The 21070-nt window shown below is 43.5% G+C and overlaps 1 protein-coding gene across 2 annotated transcripts in view; it reads right to left on the bottom strand.

Moving 5' to 3' along the window:
* Positions 1 to 21070, bottom strand: part of thada (THADA armadillo repeat containing) — a 79405-nt gene that overhangs the window by 57656 nt on the left and 679 nt on the right. For both annotated transcript variants that reach the window (XM_041050509.1, XM_041050510.1), the window contains exons 3-25: positions 20890 to 20999; positions 20613 to 20743; positions 20334 to 20482; positions 20169 to 20201; positions 20031 to 20079; positions 19459 to 19652; positions 19143 to 19237; positions 18599 to 18822; positions 17642 to 18360; positions 17224 to 17378; positions 16912 to 17067; positions 16597 to 16704; positions 16370 to 16493; positions 15718 to 15863; positions 15289 to 15517; positions 15045 to 15180; positions 14713 to 14849; positions 14302 to 14451; positions 13449 to 13609; positions 6639 to 6748; positions 3230 to 3362; positions 924 to 1046; positions 430 to 552 (exon numbers count right to left, since the gene is read on the bottom strand). In XM_041050509.1, the coding sequence (XP_040906443.1) occupies positions 430 to 552; positions 924 to 1046; positions 3230 to 3362; positions 6639 to 6748; positions 13449 to 13609; positions 14302 to 14451; positions 14713 to 14849; positions 15045 to 15180; positions 15289 to 15517; positions 15718 to 15863; positions 16370 to 16493; positions 16597 to 16704; positions 16912 to 17067; positions 17224 to 17378; positions 17642 to 18360; positions 18599 to 18822; positions 19143 to 19237; positions 19459 to 19652; positions 20031 to 20079; positions 20169 to 20201; positions 20334 to 20482; positions 20613 to 20743; positions 20890 to 20999 (3695 nt within the window). The remainder of the gene's footprint in view (positions 1 to 429; positions 553 to 923; positions 1047 to 3229; positions 3363 to 6638; positions 6749 to 13448; positions 13610 to 14301; positions 14452 to 14712; positions 14850 to 15044; positions 15181 to 15288; positions 15518 to 15717; positions 15864 to 16369; positions 16494 to 16596; positions 16705 to 16911; positions 17068 to 17223; positions 17379 to 17641; positions 18361 to 18598; positions 18823 to 19142; positions 19238 to 19458; positions 19653 to 20030; positions 20080 to 20168; positions 20202 to 20333; positions 20483 to 20612; positions 20744 to 20889; positions 21000 to 21070) is intronic.

The raw sequence follows: 21070 nt of genomic DNA, 5'->3' as shown, positions 1-21070 counted from the left end.
GGAAGGAAAACAGAGAGAGAGAGAGTCTATGTCTGTTTGTCGTAACATAAGAGGAATTAGAGAGCAGTGATTTTCCTCAGCACCAGGCAGTTTTGCAGCGATTCCCTGCCTCAGACCGACGGTAAGTTAATTAAGTCCAGTGAGCTAAAACTTGTGCAATTCAACACAACAGCCCTGCAATAAATATCAGCACCACGAAGGTCATAATCAGAGAGGTGATTCAACTTTAGGGTCATTTTGCAGGCTGCAGTTTGTGGTGCTGTTGAATTTTACTGAGTTACTTTATACAGATGTGTGATATAATGGAGTGGCATCAGAAAACACCTGGAAGGTGTCTGAGAAAACCATTTTAAACCTGCTCTGACAAGTTAAGATGCACATTAGAGATGATGAATAAAAGTTAGAAAAAAGAAGGAAACTGAAACTCACTGCCCAGACGGGAGAGGTGAAGCCCAGCACAGCAGCCTGCATGCCATCTGAGACGAAGGGGATGATGTTTTCCCCCAGACGAGTGTCCCTGTACAGAGCCCTGAGGATGTTCAGAGCATGGACCTGTGGTAAACAGATAATATTTAACCACTCAGCAGATCACATTAAATACAATGATACCTGTCAAACATATTAGAGAGATCACACAACAAAACCTTCACGTGACCATGATAATAGTTTGTTCACGTCACCTAAGATGATCCAGTGCAAAACTCATCACATCCAGTTCTTAACCTGTTCTTCATGCTGCTTGGCTGAAGACAAGTGAATGAAACTGTCTAAAAATTTTAGCTCGAAGAGCGAAAGTAAATATATAAGAGCATCCATTACACCAGTTCTCCTTATGATGCCACTTCTGTCTGTTGGGGACAGCTGTCCCAGGTGAGATCTGACTACATGTAGGACTCGTGCATGGAGGTACTGGATGATCGTACCTGAGGGACAGTGGAGCTGTCGGTGTTCCTGTCAGCAGATGGCGAGGCCAGGGCGATCAGCTCTCTCATGGTCATCTTCAACAGACTGCAACTGGACGACTTGGGCTCCGAGGAGAGCAGAGCCTGCAGAAATGGAAATAAAACATTAACAGAACAGCTATAAAGTAAGTAAAATAACAGTGCAAAAAAAGAAAAACAAGCTGGATGATATGTCTGTTCATCAGAGATGCATTTTCACCACATTTTCATTTTGTTTGTGCACTAATACAATATTACTGCAAAGGGTCAGCTCTCAAAGATGTGGAGCAGATGAAATGCTAAACTGAACCAAATTGTGCAAACCACCATATAAAATCTTCACCTGTAACAAAGAGCCTGTAATTACATAAGTTTGTCTATATTGGTGGCTTCACTGAATGACATCATTTGTATGTGCCAGGAGTGGGAGTTGGGAATGTGGGAGCGAGGAGGTGACAGCACTTGGCTGCTGTGTGAGAAAGGAGTTATCTTACTGTGGGAGCTGATGGGAGCCAGCTGTGTGTCTGGCCTGGGTTATGGTTAAGAGTTAGGCCTGGGAGGGATGGAGAGATGGCAGACAGAGGTAGGGAGGAAAGGAGGAAGAGGAGGAGAAGGAGGCACAGTCTGGCTCCTGTGAACTCTTGGGGGGTTGGGATGAAGAAAGGTAAGAGGAAGAGGAGAGCTAGTCCAGCTCCTGTGAAGTCTGTCCCAGGTCGGTCCAGACCGGCATGAGGCGAGAGCGAGTCCTGGACCGGACTCTGTTGTTCTGTGTGCAGGAATGCAGCCCACAGCTCTGCCAAGGTGTGGACTTCTGCTTCTCCCCAGACTTCCTCCGCTTTGTCAGGCTGTCCCTCCTTCACCTTTATCTTTTCTCTATCTCGCCGTCTTTCTTCATCCTTATCTTAAGGCACCCATCTTTGATTTCTCTCATGCTTTGCCATGCTCCTCTTCCTCTATTCTCTCACTAAACTGTGTCTTCTACTTTGGCTCTCATGTGTTTTAATTTGAATAGTCAGCTCAGCCAGGCAACGGTGATGATGTTCACAGCATTTAACATGCAGATCATTCCCATAACATCCCTTAAATAATCAGGGATAACTCCATCACTGCCATGAATGTCAGTTTCAGAAAGTTAAAGTTAGGACTTTTACAACATGGAATTAAATTCAAAAACAATTTCAAAACCAAAATAAATCCATTCAGTTCAAAGATTTCAGACCTTTTTTTAGACTGCACACATGCTTGGCATAGAAACGCATGAAAACAGAAGATAGTCAGTGATGTCAGCGGTGCAGCCATGCGCCTCGTACACATGACCACAACAAAGAGCAACCCCAATCCAAAATTACTGCTATGATAAAACATGAACTTTGTCATGTCTAGTTTTAATATCAGTAATCAGAGGAAACGGGGAGGAGAGCTGTGGCTGAATAACAGACTGAGTCAGTCGAGTGTTAAGGCAGGTTAGTAAGAGATTACAGCACATTGTTTAAGGTGTGTGGGACTGGTGACTACTAAGAGGGGTCACTGAAAGGACAGTGTGTGTGTGTGTGTGTGTTATGAGTGTTTATGTGAGTGTGTTAGTGAGAGAAAAAAAAAAAAAGAGATGGATTAAGAAAGTCAATGTTCTTCCAGCATGAGTGCTCCAGTGGCATGCCAAGAACTGCTGACTGCACTGCTTTTAGAAGTAAACAGGAACAGAAACACACACATACACACAAAGGGTTTCTATCACTAAACCTCTGAGACCTTTCCAACATTCATTCACTAAGCATAACCTTTACCGTGTCCACGCAACACGTCCCGTCACAACCTTAACTTTGACCAAATTTTAGTCTGGACCATCACACAAACTTGTGTTATTACATACATTTGAATTTTGCCAAATGCTCCTTATTTCTCATCTTCAGAACTGCAAATTAAAGTCATATTTTAACTACACACACTGAAAGTCCAGTGTCAGGTAGGAGAGAGGACAAACCAGAACTGAGGAGAGTAACAAAGGATCAGTGCGTCCAGAAAGAGTTAGATTCACCGGTGAACCAATGTGACCATCACTCCACCACACACTCTGCAGAAACTAAATCAGAGGAATGTGCTGTTTACTGACAAAGGTCTGCATCTCCTGCGTTCTCAAGTGTTGTAATTTAAACAATAACCTCTTGCCAGCCCTTGAAACCAACAGCGTGAGACCAGCGTCAAGATGGAAACTTTACAAGCACCCTTTTGATGCTTCTCAGCACTACTGCTTGTTACGTCAAAATCTTGGAAACCATGCTTACACACACCTGGATGTAGAAGGGTATTCCAGCGCTGCGTCGTGTGGCACACAGCTTGGACGACGGGTCACTGGATTTGACCTCCTCCAGAACCTCAGACAGCCAGCGGCCCGGAAGCTGCTGCAGGGCCTGGCTTCCACTCCTTACACACACATACACAGAAAATCACAGGGAATAAATAACAGGTTTCTTGTTTCCTTGAGCTTCCTTCTTTGCATGTGTGATCATAGAATCACATGAAGATGTATTGTAGTCTAATAACGAATGAATGAAATCATAAAACTACTTGTGTTGATTTACTAAGTTACATATTTACTGATTTGATACCATGTTATATTTTCCTGTTATTTTAGCCATGATAGCAGCTAATCCATTCTGTACACTAGGTCGCCTTTCAGTACTTAAGATGTTATATACACATTGTTGTCAGCTTCAATGTTTATATTCTCATTAATTGTCTTTGTATGCATATTTTCAAGATGGAAAGTCATACAGCACACTGTTGCGTGACTTCTTTTACAGTAAATCTAATGTTTCTCCCAACACAAAACAGTCCACTGACACACCAAACCATGAGCACGTCACCGCAAATCATTTTTTATATTTGTTTAGATCCACTTTGACAACCAGATGGATCTCAAAGTAGGTTTCCATAAAATGTGTGACATAAAATGACAGCTGAGAAAGAGTCGGATGAATCATGAAGCAAAACACAATGCACTCGATTATCTTTCAAATACCCTGAGCTAGTGATTCCAGAGGGTTTCCAGCAAAATGAAAAATCACCATCAATAATCTCATCCACTGTGATTCCTGTGAAGTCGCATCCAACAACCACAAATGTATCATACTTCGTTTATTAAGAAAAAAAAATCTAATAGAATGTAAATCCACCATCTTATGTGTAACTACTTAGGAGGGGCTGACGTTACAAAGGAAGCTGCTGCTATAAACTGACACATTCACTCTGAATCTGTGGCATCTGGTACTCCGAGCGTTTTTAAAACAAATCCTAAGAATATGATCTGAAGCAGGTCTGGAAAACACACACACACCCACAAGAAACCGCTCTGCCCTGTTCTGTAAGAAGCTGCTGTTTAACAAGAGCCAGAGAAGCGGAGAGGATGAATTAAAACAATCCAATGTGCAGAGCAGAGCGAGGGCGCAGAGCTGCCACACACACTCCAGTGGACGCCGTCGCACACACAAGTACTTGACACAGCGAGGACACACACATCCTCACTGACAAACTGTGGTGAGGTACATACTGTGAGCCAGTGACTTACAGCCAGGGTATACTTAATACCCCAGCTGTGCAGTTTCCTATTCCTATTGTTAAAATAGCTCATGGAGAGAGAAACAGTTAAAAACTGGTAATAGATGGTTGAAAAAGTTAATAAACTAAAAGTAACTGACAAATTGATGACACTGTTACCAAAAAGCAGGGGATATAATATTGAAACAGGTAAGGACAGTGGATAAATGATTTAAACATTGAGCTTCTGCCTCTATATGGCAGCGTTGTGAACACAAACTTAATCAAACCAACCCAAAGATTGACAGTTCAATTATCTGAAAAAAATTGTAGCAACGTCCACTTTAACATTAGTAACTGCTTAAAAATATAAACTTTAAAATCACTTTTAATGAACACATTCAGGACACAACAGGTGGCGTCCATGAAGGGGTACATGAGTTCATCTGGCAGCGCACCTCAGATAAAAACAGGCTGTGAACCACTGCTGTAAACAACTGCTGATATAAATGCACGAGCCTAAACAGGGAAGTCAGTCCAAAAAAAAGAGAGAGAAAGTGCAGAAAAATATAGAGCGAAAGGAAGAGAAAACGGAGAAGAATGAGGAGAGAGACAAAGAGACAGAGTGAGAGAGTGAAAACACAGTGGAACACACCAGAGCCAGATCCCAAGGCAGAGCATCAAAAGGCCGTGGTTAAGCACCCCGCAATCAACACCCCATAACCCAGCACACGGCCTGCATACCATCCACACACTGCTCTTCCCCTCCTGAAAACACACACATCCACACATGTTCCGAGCAGAACACACACACACACACACACTCCCAGTACTCCTCCACACAACCACGAGAATGTCGCCCTCATTACACAACACACCGAGAGACTGGTTTCTGTACAAGAACAAAACAAGTGAGTTTTGTTTTAACTGCTCAGCCCTGGGTGGTTCAAAGTCAACACTGCTGCGACGGTTTTGTGGTTCGTCACCTGCCGCAGGGCTAGAGACGTCTTCCACAGCCTGCCATTGAGGAAAACAGGGAGGTACAAGAAAGTGAGAAATTCTTTCATGTTGTTCAGAATTAAAAGAGTGATTTTTTTCCCTTCCCCTCGGGAGGATAACTGTGGAATTATTTCCTTGAGTAGCAGGGGTGATGGGAAGTGTGGAGTTGAGTGTGAGACTCCAGCCAAGTTTAATGTTGCCCCTGGAAGCTTGTCACTACAGAGGCCCCATCAGTCTAATACTGTTCACTGTGCAGTTTAAGTACAGGAGCAGCTTTGAATTAATTGGAGATAAAGGTGGGGATATCCTCAGTGGGCTAATATTTGGCCCTAACTTGCTATTGAAGTACATTCCAGTATGGTGACAGTGTGCAGCTTCCTGAAGTCTTGTCATCACGGTGATGTTGCCAGGTTTGTTTTCATTGTCGCTACCAAAGCTTGTGCTTGGTAACATATCTAGGAACTCATACTACAGCTGGACATACTGTGCAGAGGTGCTTTACAGGTGGATAACTTGTTGTTTGACAAGAAATAGTTCACACATAACTCCCACCCTATGATGGCAAATTATAACATCTACATTTCTGAATGTGTACATATAAAACAAACAAGAAACTGTGTGTTGATTATTCAGCTTTTGAGTTGTTGAGGAGGATTAATTCCCTTTAGACAGATCCAGACTGTGTTTTCCCCTGTCTTTATGCTAAGCTAGGCTAACCTTATCCAGACTCCAGCTCTGTTATCTCACCCTCGGGAAGAAGGTAAATAAGATTATTTCCCCAAATGCTGTTCCCTTAATTAAATAACATATCATAATTTTACGGAAAAGAAAAAACTTATCAGCTTTTTAATTCATAGAACATTTCCACTGATTCACTGCCTCGTGAATTGACACATGGTCTTACTCGATTATCCACAGCTCAGTCTTTTTCATGCCCATGTATCTCTGTTGGCCGTCCAGAGGGCACCAGATGATGAATAATTCCAATTATCCAGCCCTGATGTAATTACAGTATATTATATCTGAAGAGTGATACTGAAAGAACTCGCCCTGTCGCTAATTACAAGGCACACCGATGTTCACTGTCATGATGGAAGCTAATGCCCACAGCCATTCAGCAGTATTGCCTTTCAGCCCCTTCGCCCTGAATGTGAACACACACACCTGCACAGCATGTCGGTGAGGCGTACAAAGCCCACATAAGCCAGTTCAAAGGCGCCACGATGACGGGACTGCAGGAGCTGCTGACGGAAGTACAGGCCAACCCCCTCCACCTGTAACAGAGAGAGACAGAGAGGGAATCAGCAACTGAACTGTAACAAGAGCAGTACTGCTTTCTAGGTGCCTGTGTGTGTGTGTGTGTGTATGTCTGTTATGTATGAATCACTTTAAAGCCAAGAAATGGATCTAACTTGTGTCGCACAAGTCAAAATTATGTAACTGGAATCAAAAACATCATGTGAACTTAGTGGCAAGTTTGCAAACCACCTGAATATTGTTACAGAGCAGCCAGACACCAGTGCATCAGTGTAGACTGACTGAACAGTGAGGTGACCTGTTTTCTTAATTGAGGTGCAGAGAGAAAATTTTATTTCATTTTATTTTATGTTATATAAATAAATCTATGCAATACCTTGACTGAACAAACACGCAAGCCCTTCAAATTTCTAGTATCAATAATTTTAATTGATGTACTATATAATTGCAATTTGATGACTACTTTCAATATCAATTAATCTGTCAAATGGTTTACTGATTCATTAATTACAAATCTGTTCTTTATAAAATGTCAGACAATAGTAAAAACAACACAGCCCTAAGTGATATTGTCAAAAACTTTGTTTCGTCTGACCAAAACAGTCCAAAACCTAAAATGGGGCAGGTGGGGTATGACATGTCCCCAGCCAGAATTAAACTGGTGACGTTTCAGAGCCAAGACCTAAATAAAGCCACTCATGTAGACTTTGTGCTTTGTGTGTGAAACATTTTGTAACATTAAACAATGACACACCTAAATTCTTTCAATAAACTCAAAGCAATGTAAAACAATGAGCTCCCACCCAAACCCACCCCACTCATGGCCAATCAAATCCTAGAATAGAGCAGTAAAAAGAACAATTTGCCAAACCAGCTTTGTCATTTATACAGACTGCTCATTTTCTTCGAAGAAATCCAACTGAAAGCAGATGCAGTAGGGCGTATAAAGGACAGTCATACAGGGATGAACTGCATTACCTAATCCAACTTCAGCCTTTTCTCTATTTGGCAAGCATAGTGAAGCTGTAACACTGGCTACGCTCTTGTTTTAGAGACACCACTTAGTTTTCAGCCAGTGAGCATTGAGCATGTCAAGCGTGAGAGCGGCATGGCAGTAGCGTGACAAGTGTGTTCAAATAAGGATGCTGAGACATCCACATAATGGCCACTGTCAGTAAAACCATCCAGTTAGTAACAGTGTTAGCAACATTATTCTAACTATACACATACACACACAACTGAGCGCTGTTTCTGTGGCAGTGTGTAAACTGGTGAGTGTGTTGCAGGTGAGGCGGCAGGGCGAGGCGGACGCAGAGCTCCAGTGCCCTGTCATTAAGGCTGTGGTATCACCGCCACCACAGAGGCAGCCAGGCCCCGACTTAGTCAGGGGTGGCATGGAGGGCACAGGGAGGGGTGGCAAGGGCCCCGATGCAAAAAACCCCTGTGTGAAAAGGGAGAAAAAAAAAATCCCAATGGCCCCTTAGGGGATGTGGGGTTAGACACAACATCTAAACTAACACAGACGCAGACCCGCAGATGAACTAGGAGTACGCCAGTCACTGTAACCTTCAGCAGCCAACCCTGATGTCACTCAGCGAAGGAACGATGATGCATGAAGATGGGTTTATAAGAGGAAAACAGGAGGAGAATGTGCTGAAACAGACAAAATAAATGAATGAAAAATATGTGTAAAATGGAAATGTTGCAAAAAGAATGAATGCAACAAAAATGTGGGGCTTAGACAGCCCAGTTTTGGCCACATGACTGGTCAATAAACTCGACTGACCCTGCAGACCCAAAGTGGACTAACTTAAACACCAAAGTATGGTCTGAGTAGACCACAGTGGTACCAAGCCCAATGACTTATCACATTGGTGGCCAGAGTGGACTCCCAGGACAGGCCTGACCTCACCGGGGTTAAAAACGGCAGCGACAGTCACTGTTAGATGGCCCGTGGCTGCCGGGGCCCAGACCGCTGCGGTGCTGAGCAGGGCCGAGCCGGCCCGCGGCTTCGCCTATTTCAAGCTTCCCTCCTGAAGGTTCCCGTCTGTGTAACTGTTCAAAAGGGCTGAGCAAGCTTCCTGCGCAGGGTGGTGTGTGTGTGGGGGGGGGGGGGGGTACTTTATTTAGACGTCAACTTCCTGTTTGCAAATGTGCCCATTTCCCAGAAAAACTTCCATGTGCGGAGAGAGAAGTTTCCCAAGTTTAATTACATGTATGGCTCTGGGCCGTGACAGTGACCCAAATAGCCAACTTCTCCCCTGACAGGAGAGGGTTAGAAAGCACTCTGATAATGTTTGTTGCTGTTGTTGCTGCAATGAAGTTCTGGTTTGTAAATGTACAGGCAATAGAAAGCCATAAAGTCAGATTCAAATTATTCTACTGCAGCATAAGTAAGATTCTCTTCTACTCTAGTTCAGTGCAGTCGGACTTAATCTGTCATCAAGTGAACATGTTGACATGTTATTTCCAGGAAGCTTCCAGGAAGTCTAAATATAAATATATACACACATACACACTACAGGTCAAAAGTTTGAGAACAAGCCCATTTTCCAGTTTTAATTGAAATGTCAGCAGTTCAAGTCCAGTGAATAATCTTAAATGGTGTAAAGGTCAGCGGCAAACTGTGCAAGGTAAAAAAGAAACAAAAAAAAAAGAAAATGGTAAAGGTCAATCAAAAGTAAAAACAGGCCTTTTAAGAAATTACAAAATTGGTTAATAAATGAAGCCTTGAAAGTTAATGCAGACACTTCCTACAGGTGAGCCATGTTTGGCTGATGAGTGAAACCCTCTGTCTGTATGAAGGCAGTGTTGGAACAAACTGTGTTACTACACCCTCGGATGAATTATTAGGACGTAGTCCTGTATATTTCTGTCAGAATGGAGAAGAAAAGACAAGTGACAGAGGAAGACTGACTGGTTGGACAGAAATTCATCAGAGGAAAAGAACCAGACAGTAGCTTCACATGATGAAGACCAGCTCAGTCTCCATTTTGTTCCATGATTTCTTGAACTGTTTATGCTTTAACTTCAGAAACTATGAGTCACTGAATTATGTAAATTTAAATAACAGATGGAAAATAGAGATAGCAGCGTCAAATCATTTTTATATTTTAACTTGTAATAGGTTTTATCTTCTAATTGAATTCCTCAGTCATGTAGAAAGTCTCGACACTGTCAGGACAGAGTAACTACTATGACTATCAAAATGTCTGCTATGATTGTACTTATTCTTCTATTGTACTTTACTATACTCTATCTTCTAAATGTTAATATGATCAACGTGAATTTTTCAAAATCAGGGAGCACACATTCACTTTTAGAATCTGAACACTCAAATGAAATGGTGCAGAGAAAATATAGTCCACTAGAGAACAAATACAGAGTTATGTCAAAGCGTTCCTATTGTGTTAATAGCAGTGTGTGTGGATGTGGATGTGGCTGTGTTTCCTTCTTAGTTTCAGAGCAGCCAAATACTCTCTCTCCTCTCTGTAACCAGGGCACTGACTGATCCCAGTTGAGCTATGCTAAATAAAAATCCGAGCTGTCAAACTCCAGCTGATCAGCTACTTCAGGGGTCTGTCACACACATGCACAAACGTGTTTTGTCCAATATTAAACTCCTTCCTTTTTTCTCTAACACAACACAATCAGCCTTCTTCACAGCTCTGTCCCCTCCTTAGCTCATCAACAGGAAAAAGGGAAACCAAATGTATCATCGTTGCTGAAAATGTCTAAAAGTCAAAAAGTCATGACAGAAAGAAATCAAAACACCACCATGAATGCCCACCTACAACCACTGCATCTATCATGGTGCCACCCAGTGACAGAAACATCTGCAGTGTTGCCAGGCCAACAAGGATATAACACAGGATGCTGGCCGTGGACTGCAGGACGTGTTGAGCTCGCACACATTTTGGAAAAAGACGTGTTTTGGTCTCTCACACACACACACACACACACACACACACGCACACACACGCACACACACACACTTATACACACGTTTGCTCATGCATGTCATCACTGCGGTAGGGCAGAATGACTTTGTCCACACAGACTTAGCCAGACCTAACTTTCCAAACACTACTGGAATCACCCCACTGACTGTTAATGCTAACACACACACACGTACAGACACACACACAAAGTGTGGAATTGATGACATGCGAATAAAAAAGAAAATGAGATGCGGTAAAGACAGAGGACAGAAGTTCAGATTTTCCCCTACAGTCTGCGTGGTCCTGAGCATGAGTTTGTTAAATCATCGGTTATGTAATGAGGCCCATTGCCATAGTTACCACAGTGGACAACATGGTATCCATGACATCACCATCAATTATGTCTTCAGGACATTGTGGTGGTGACATCATTATCAAGTCAGTGACAGTTAAAAACGACTCTGGCTGTTTTACACAGCTTCATATTCCACCCATCATTGTATCGGTTTCAGAGGGATATATTAAGTCACTGCAGCAAAAATTTAACATGCTACTGAAGTGAACAAGTCACTGACAAAAACTATCTTCAGATACTATTTTCAAACACTGCTGTTCAGTACCAAGTGTACAGAGACTGGTCCTGCATTATCTGTCTGTGTTACTGGGTTGGCAAACGTACAGTCTGACATTTTGGAAAATGCACCTATTCACCTTCTTGTCAGTAGCTGGACAAGAAGACAGATACCACTCTCATATTTGAAAGGTAAATATGAAGCTCCCAGCAGGAACTGCTTAGCTTGGCTTGGCACAAAAACTAGAAACAAGGTTCCCCCTGCCTGGCTCTGTCCAAAGGTATAACACAGTCTACCAACCAGCACCTCTGAAGTTCACTCATTAAAAAGCTAAGCTAGATAAATTAAGCTTACCAGCTGCTGGCTGTAACTTTATATTCACTAAAATCACATGAGGTTGGTATCAGTCTTCTCAACTGGCAACAAGAAAGTCACTAAATGTATTTTTCAAAATGTAGACCTATCCCTTTAATGTGATTTGCAGAATATGCTTTGAGAAGTTTAAAGTGATAATATACAATGATATTATTGAACAAACTGGGCATAAAACACAAGTAGAACAGATTCAGTTCAGCTCAATCCAACCTGCAAGGCATACACAGTGAACTGTATGATAATACACAACAGTGCTGCTCATACACATGGGCAATTTTACATAAACTGTTGTAGTTGGACCACAATACTGGATCAGTGTCAACTGAGCATTGCCCAAGAATAACTGGAACTAAAACATGAAGTCCAGTTGGTGGAGAACACACAGTACAATGCACAGTTTGCTCCTAAACTCTGAATAAATCAAATTTTTCCTTCTCCAGCTGCTGCAGGTAAAGAGCCCGGACAGTCAGAACTGTGGCCCTGAACAAACAGGGAAAAATCACACATTCAGCACATAGTACAGCATGATACTTCCTACTTTCTCTCTCTCAGGAGTGCAAATACATGGTCAACAGACAAACACACCCATTACCCCCTACACAGACAAACACAGCCTATGTCTGGTACCCTTGTTATTATGGACGTTCACATGCTGAACCACTCAGACAGCTATTCCTGTGTGAGTTTGTCTGTGTGTCAGTCTGTGTATATGTGTTTGTGTGCGTTGTTTGCAGCACTCAGTGTTTTCCTGCTGGTGGTGGAAGTGATTTGGAAGGAATGCAGTGGAAAGGGAGGGGCGTTGTGGCCCTTAAACCAGCAGGGTCGGGCCTCAAATGAAAGCGCGGCGCTAATGAGGGCGGATGCTAATTGAAGAGCCTCCCAGCGTGGTGTCACGTGCATTCACATTATCCCCCGCTACAGCACATATACACACATACAGGTAAAAAAATAATAATAATAATAACACCATTTTACATGGAATACTGGGTTTGTAGCACGTGTCTGTGGGTGTGTGTATGTGAGGCTGCAGACAACAACAGCATCCACATCAGGGCCAGGCAGCCGCATACATTTTTTACATCATCAGCTCGTCACTGTGTGAGATCGCCAATTCCTGATGCGACTGACGGGGAGGGAGCACGTGTCCTCGGCAGCACACTGCCACAGCTCAGCTGTTGTAGCTTGGTTAACCTTGTTAGCCTTCCCATTCCCAAAACGAGACTTTTAAAGCAGTAAGAATAGCGACAAGACAGAGCTGAATGGTGGCAGCAGATGTTTGAGGAGCCCAATGTCAGATGTGCACAGGCACCGTCATACAAAAAAATACCGTGGAGGGAGCAGAGCTTAGGCTATTTTATATCTTAGTTTTAAATGTAACCTTCTACTAGTGGTTTACCACAGCAGACTCATGTGGATTTTTACACAATTCATACTGACATGTAGGAATGCATCAATCCGACTTTTTCTCTTCCAATACCCATTTCCACAACCAGTGCTCCTTTTGCACCACATCTGAAATCTGGGTACCACACTGGGATCACTTTTTATGTAAGGTAACATGAGGCCAGGGATCACTGTGTCAAACTGAGCGAGTGCCCTGCGCTGACTGAATGAAGCTAACGCTGAATTTTAAAAGGACGATGATGAAGAAACTGTATTAAACGTGGTCTCAGTGTTACTGATTCACTGAATCAGAGGATCCCTGCTGACACAGGTGAGCAATGGTTATATTAGTCTTAGTTTTTAATTAAACTGGTTTGTCTCACAAAGTCAGTGGTTGGGACAAGAACAATAAAAGTGACAGTTTCTGAATTTCTTCAGGATCTCACCTGTTCCTCTGTGATGAGCCCTGGGTGTGTGCGCGCCTTGTCATTGGTGTAGTGCAGAGGCAGGCTCTGACACAGCTGTCCGAGCAGCATGGCCACTTCCTTCATGCTCCGCCAGCAACATACCAGCACCATCTGGGCTGTCACCCTATAGCCCTCACCGCCTGGAACCAACACATGCCCCCACAGTGACGCACACACGCACAAAAAGAAAAAAATGACATGGGAAAAGTTTGATCACTTTTTGGTTCATTACCTAATCATTTAAAACAAGAGATTTATTTGTCTTATTATGTAATGTACCACGTTAAAGCTTTGTATTCATTAGAAACCACAAAAAGTCCCAAGGTCACATAATGTACCTGTTTTTGTTGTTTATGTTACATTAGCTACATACAGTTACACTCACTGAACACACACATACACCAAACCATTTTTATTTTCCTCATCACAGTCATTTAGGTAATTATTAAGTACGTTTCCTAGCAGTGACAGAGGGAGCATCATGTATATATGTCACGCAAAGAAAGGCCAAACACTGCCCCCACTGGGACATCAGTAATACTGCACTCTCAGGGCAGCGACAAATTACTGGTTTCAACCCAAACACTGTGTGCTTTCACAAACTGAGTCTACTACTGCTCTGAAGTCAACAGTGGAAACGGTACCAGTGAAACCCTTTAGACTGAGGAGACATGGCTTATGCAAAATTAGGCAAATCTTACTGATCTTAACCTTATATTTAACATTGAACACACTCAATTCACAACTACAACTGATTCAAAGTCTAAAAAAAGAGCTATATTCCTGTGTGACATTAAATGTAATCAGTGTAATATAATTATCTGTAACTCACCAGCATCCAGTGATGGTGTGTGTGTGGTCTGACACTGTGTGTTGTTTTCATCTCCATGGTGTGTGTCCAGCTCTCTGGCATTGGTGAAGAAGTCATTGGTGTCCCTGGGCTGGATCTCCTGCAGGATTTTCTGCAGACCTGCTGACGTCTCTGTCCAAACACACACACACACACAAAAAAAAAAACTTAATTAATATTTGTGGATTTATTTTCAAGAAATGTTTGGACTTTCCACAGAGAAAGTTCCCTACATTTCTGTGCTCAGTGAGACTCTTTATTCTTTTGTTTCATAGTTTTTGGACACAAACTCTAATTTATTTTAAACCCATGATTACTGTCCTCCTGTTTATCACATATTATACTTACAATACAGAGTAAAGTGAAGAGGACAATGTTAAGAAATGAGATCACCTGAGTCAGTATCCATGGGGATGAGTCCTTCTGGGGAAGAGCTCTGAACTACAGGGGAAACCACATCAGACATCCTGTAGCACACAGCGATCAGCTCTGACACCAGACATCTCCACTGATCAGTCTCTCTCAAAGTCCTAAACGCACACATAAACATACACTTATCACACAAACACCAAAACACAACACAAGTGAGTAGGCTCTCTAAATCCAACATGCTCTGGTAGTCAGAGTTTGTGCAGTAGGCCTTCCTCCACTGCCAAAGACCAAAACATTTACTCAAATGGAAGTAAGCCGTAACATGTATGTGTTGTGGTGATTCTTGTTCTCACTCAGTGTTTAGATGCTGCAGTACAGCTGTGATGCAGTGAGCTCTGCCATAAAGAGGACAGGAAGCAGCTGCCTGTAAGAGAGATGACTCAGCCCTCAACACCTCAGACTGCAGACAGCTCAGCAAGAACTGAACCACTGTGGACAGAGAGACAATAACAAGACATATGCTTCACTTATGATATTCGATTAAGTGTACGTTTAGCACATACATACATGTATTGGGGCAATACATCTGAATTTTACCAGCCAGGGTGTTGAGCTCCAAGATGAGTGTCTCTGAAGCCTGGGGCAGTGGGGAGGGAAGCTGGAAATCGAGGCCCTGCTGCTGGGCACAGTGCAGCAGAGCCTGGCTCAGGTCTGGCTGGTGCAGCAGCAGGTTGAGGAGGTGGGCTGCTGTAACGCTGTCAAAAGGCTTGGTGCTGGTACTGAGGTCCAGAGCAGCCTGAAGGACACAGCGCATCCTCTCCGGCACCTAACATCACAAAGACCAAGGAGGTATCAACTACACACCGTTACACACAGTGATGATTGTGCTTTATCTGCATGCAAATTCCATCTGAATGTGGAGTCTTCAGATCCTAGCAAAAGTGCATCACAGCAACGTACACTACACTTTTATACATTTAACAATATAAAAATAGTTGATGAATAGCTAGTGTCTGGGATATTAACCTGTAGTCCTACAGCCGATGGGGGGAGTTGTGTCAGCAGCGATGAGGCCAGCTGTTTGACTTCCAGGAAGTTGCTGGCAACACAGTAGAGGACATTCTGAGCATGCCCAGAGGTCACAACCTCACCGAGGGCAAACACATCGGGCCCTGAGGAAAATCGGAGAGGTAGAGGTGAAAAATCACAGGAGGCGACGGTGAGGAACAAGAAGAAGAGCATACGCTGAGACAGCTGGAGCATCAGGCTGGCATCACAGCAAAGAGACTGACCAATAATGGACAGGCTGCTGGTTCAGAAAGCTGTGAGCCGGCCAATGCTATTGCATGAAAGGTGCCAAGCATCATCACTAAGGTGCCCTTGAGTAAAGCACTGAACTCCAAACTGTCTGATGTTTTAACATCTGAAAAAAAAAAAAAACGCTGTGTGTATGACGACAGTTCAGCCATAAGGACAAATACGTTATTTCTGTATTATAATTACTCGCTGCAAACATCAACAGTTTGCCCAGTTGCAGTCTAAACAAAGTTAAAATTACACAGCCCTTGCTTTTCTAGTGATACTGTTACTGAATATATTTTTTGCAACATATTATGTCAGCTGTAAAACGATCAGTAACAGTGGGAGCATTTGAACACAGATATGATGTTTTGTGTACCCGAGCTGAAGGTGAAGAGCTGGCCCAGGAGACACAGCAGGTGAAGGGACATAAGGCATTTAGAAAAGGAAGCACCAGGAAGCAAAACCTCCAGCAGCCTCACACACAGCCACCGCAGGAACTCCTACATCACACACAAAAAATAAGCCTTTATTTATTTAAAAAACATATAAGAAAAAACATCATCACAAAGGGAAAAACTGAGCATTGATTGTTGTGTGGTTTACCTTGTACAGGTGTAGAGTGTGTTGGTCTCTGTCTCTCTGCTCCTGGTCTCTCTCCTGACTCAGTCTCTTCTGCAGCAGCTGAGTGCTGTCCTTCACTCTACAAAGTAACTATGCAGTGGAAGATTTAAAGCTTCATTAAGTGAAGATTTTGATGTTTTCATTAGTCAAATGAGCTGATAGTACGGTGGATTCCTGTTAGACTCAGTGAGAAAAAACACACAGGCTGCTGATCACAGGCCACGAGCAAACACAAGCTTATTGTATGGCTCGACATTTCGAATGCAACGAGAACACAGAACATGAACAGCTGCTGACCTTCTTCATCAGGCTGACTGTCTGCTGCCTGACCCCTGGGGACTGACTGTTGAGATTAGGCAGCAGGAAGTGGCGGATCAGGTCCATTTCCTGTGAAGTCAGAACCTCAGTGCTGCGGTGGCTCTCACACACCAAGCCCAAAGCATCTATCCTCACCTGGGCAGAAAGAAATGACGACATATAAATACAGCAGAAACATTCAGATATAAGCCACACAAAATGTATAAAAACTCAACAATAAAACCACTAAAATTAAAATTCTTACAATACTGAAGACCTTGGATACATAGTCAAGCAAAGACAAATACTCACTTGATCATGTTTGTGTATCAGTGCTTGTTGGAGTAGGCAGAGGGGCACCAGTCCTCCCCACAGACCCTCCTCTGAAGATGGAACAACACCCTGGGCCCTGGCCGCTCGGAGGCACGTCATCAGAGCTCCCAGTGCACCCCTACTGCCTGGAGGACCTAACAAAAAATAAAACCAGTATTAACAGAAAGGTTCTACATTTTTCAAACTGCCCTGACTGTTACAATGCTCTCTCTGTGGTCGCTTTAACTGCAGTATTTCAAGCCACAACAGAATGCTTTATGAAAGGGAGAGATTTTAATATGTGTTGAGTATGACCAGAGGGGAGGAGAGACAGCAGCTGCAGATATAAGGGATGTGAATGTATATGGAGATGTATGTGGAGATGTATGTGGAGATGTCTGTGTATCTGCGACTTTGCCTGTGCTGCAGGGCGGTGTGTCCTGCAAGGCCTGCACCATGTGAGCCAGACTGGGGGGGCTGCAGCGAAGAAGCTTGGGCAGGAAGTAGTCCAGGATGTATGTGGTCTGGTCCAGTCTGGCATGGCACAGCACCTGTAGCAGGGGCGTCACCCATGTCTGGTGCCAGTGCTCCATCCACTCCTCTGTCGTTCCCGCTTCACCAGCCTCGTTCTCCAGCTGTGCCTTGTGACGGACAAACAGCCTCTCCAGAAGGTCGCTGGCGTACGGAGCCAGGGTCTGGTCACCCATCAAGCCCAGGAGACATGACGGAAGTTGGGGATGGATGTTAAGCAAGTACCCCGCTCCATAGAGCTCCACCAGGCATCCCAAGGAGCCGTACTTCCCCCTCATGTGCCACTCTAGTCCCAGCAGGCTTTGGGTGAGCTCTGTGATGTAGGAGTCCTTGGTAGGGTCAGGAGCAGAGGGGCTGGTGTGCTGATGGAGGAGGAGGAGGTTGCGGAACAGTGAGCGGGTTTGGTGGCGGACTCCGTCCAGTGGGTGCTCCCAGTGGGAATAGATGTGCTCCAGCAGGTGTCGCTGTAGATCGGAGCCTCCGCTGAGGGACTTCTGGAGGTGGGGTGGGCAAGGCCGATTCTCACCCTGCAGGCAGTCCAGAGCAGCACCACTCCACAAGGTCAACACCCGAGACACCACCATGGCTGTACTGGATTCCTTTATACTACGGTGAAAAAAAAAACATTAGCATGCTTTGTTACACCTCAGAAAAATGTTCAAAGATTTAACATTTTAATTTATGATCTTCACACAGATCAAGAATTCAGATATCACAATGCTTTTTACAGCTTTTAAAGCTGTAGACATCCCAGAATAATTTGTGTGTCTGAGACACATTTCAATTATGATCCATTATACCATAATGACAGAATTTAATTTTAGAGTGATCAGTATATATCTACCTGACATCCAGATCCAGCAGCGTGTCTGGGACCAGCAGCAGCAGCTGTTCCCATTGTGGTCCTGGGAGAGCACCCTTCCAGCTCAGCATAGCCAGAACCCCATGACACAGATACAGAGAGACACCCAGTGGGCGACCGCTGGTACACAGACCAACACACCTCTGTTTGAGCCACTGAGGGGCTGAGTCCAAGCCCTGAGCTGAGCCACGCAGCAAACTACACACCTTAGACACACACAAAGGAAGAGTGAAGAAGAACAGGGAAATTTTAAGCTGATTAAACACGTCTTTCAAATGTAATTTCTGTTTTGAGTTACGGAATTTTTTTCTATTAAATGTGTCTTTAAAACTTTTAGCATGAACTGAAATTTAAAAAGATTTCAGTTAATAATAAGTGGTTTACATTATGAAGTAAACCACTTACTGCAGTTTATGTAGGTGAGTTACATGTGGTATATGTTATATTCGGTGTGTTATAAATCAGCGTCTTACAGAACAAAAGTTCATTTTCTCATAAAATCCACAACTTTTAATATTTAACTCACCACAGAAGCAACTTCATCTCCAGAGCCCATGACGGACCTGATCAACAGCACCACAGCCATGCCAGCCGTGCTCTGGACTGACTGAATGAACTCCTCTAGAGGCAGAGAGAGGAACAGAGGAGAAAGTCAGTGAGTAAATGAAAAAAGGACGTGATTATAGTAGTTTTGTGGTTTCATGGTTCTTATTTTCAAGTTTCAAATATCACTTGTTCAAAATTTAGTGTGGGGGGTTAAAGACAAAACTATATATCTATACCAGCAGATTAGCATGTTTAAATCCACAGTTGGTTCCCACAGTACAAATTCTGTTCCTTACCATCAGTGAGGATGTGTATGTAACAGCTCAGGAGGCAGCTTAGTGCGTCTTCCACCTTGCAGTGATCGTGTTCACCCTGCAGGGCAGCACCAATGGTCTCTTGGGACCTCTGGATTACCAGCATGGAGGTCTTCACTGCAGCCAGACAGGACTGCATCAGCTGAGCCTGGGCAATGTGAAGGCCTGCTAGGCCACTTAAAGAACAGCAGGGGGCGACAGAGACACACTGATCAACAACAAGACAAAGTACGAACATCAGCCTTGTCCTGAACCAAGAACCCCACAAATATAACTACAATAGCTGTTATTTGGGTTAAATTGGCACACTGGGATGCACGTGATGTAAGCAGCAAGTTGTGTCAAGGCAAGGAAAAAGGCATTCACTTTCAAAAATACTGAGACGTGATGAAATGTCAAGTGTAAATCTAAGTAAACACATTCCAGATATCAAAGAAGAGGTCCTTAAAATGCAGAGGCTTTGACTACTTTTACTCACATTACTTACAAGTTGCTTTAGGCGCTAAGATAAAAAATCTTTATAGAGATAGGGATTACAGAGTGTGCCTCAGTACCTGTTCTGATGAAGGTATTCACTCAGTCCCCTGTGAAGGAACTGCAGCACTACACAGAGGAGAAGAAAGACAATGAGGCTGAGGAAGAAAACAGAGTCTTTGCTCAAAATCAGACATTAAGGACGTACAGACACTAACCTTCAGGCAGCAGTTTGTTAATACACCGATCACCTGCAGATAGGAAATGATGAAAAAGTGGTTATTTATTTACTTAGTAGCAGGAGGTGAGATTTATTTGATATCTAGCAATCAAAAGTAGAATAAATCAGCAGTAAAAGCAAATGCAAACAATAACCCACTCACCAAGAGGGAAACCATCCATACAGGCAGTGATGGTGTCTACAGTGTGTGAATATTTGTCTGCGTCTGAGTTGGACAGACAGTCGGACAAGCAGGCACACAAACATTTCACAGTCCGCTCCTGTAACCAGGCTGGTACTGAACCCAAGGTACTGAGGACAAAGAGCGACACAGACACATTATTTATTACAGAACAAAATAATACACTGTAAACACAGACAAATAAATGAGAAACAAGTTATTATGAACTACCAAGGAAAATATTAAAACTTAGCTGTGTACCTGGCGATGGCTCGTCGTAGGGGGTTCTTGGCCTGAAGGGATGTGTAGACCAGAGCCAGGGTGTGTAGACAGGCATCTAGAAGAGCACCGCCTGACTGCTCTTCACTCAGTGCCTCCAACTGGGACCCTGCCTGATATGATATGGACACACACTGGTCACACACCATATGGTAAGGCTTATAATACTAACCTACTCAGCTCCATCCACTAAACGTGATGTGGGTTAAATACTGACAATAAAATGAAAACCGTTAACATTAACCTTGTTGTTGCTAACCTTTTTAACCAGCTGGATCTGCTGCACTGGCTCTGTCAGCTCCAAACAGGACTGCAGGGTCTGGGCAACGTGCCTGACTCCATCGTCTTCGCCATCCACAGAGAGGGATGCTGAGAAAGATCATGACACACACAGTGTTCAAAATAAAAAACTATGACACATTTAACATGCACCTGGAATG

This window comes from Toxotes jaculatrix, chromosome 11 (genome assembly GCF_017976425.1).
Source record: "Toxotes jaculatrix isolate fToxJac2 chromosome 11, fToxJac2.pri, whole genome shotgun sequence".
In the NCBI taxonomy this organism is placed as follows: domain Eukaryota; kingdom Metazoa; phylum Chordata; class Actinopteri; family Toxotidae; genus Toxotes; species Toxotes jaculatrix.
Note: the sequence above shows the minus strand (reverse complement) of the source record. Positions and strands in the feature narration are given on the sequence as shown.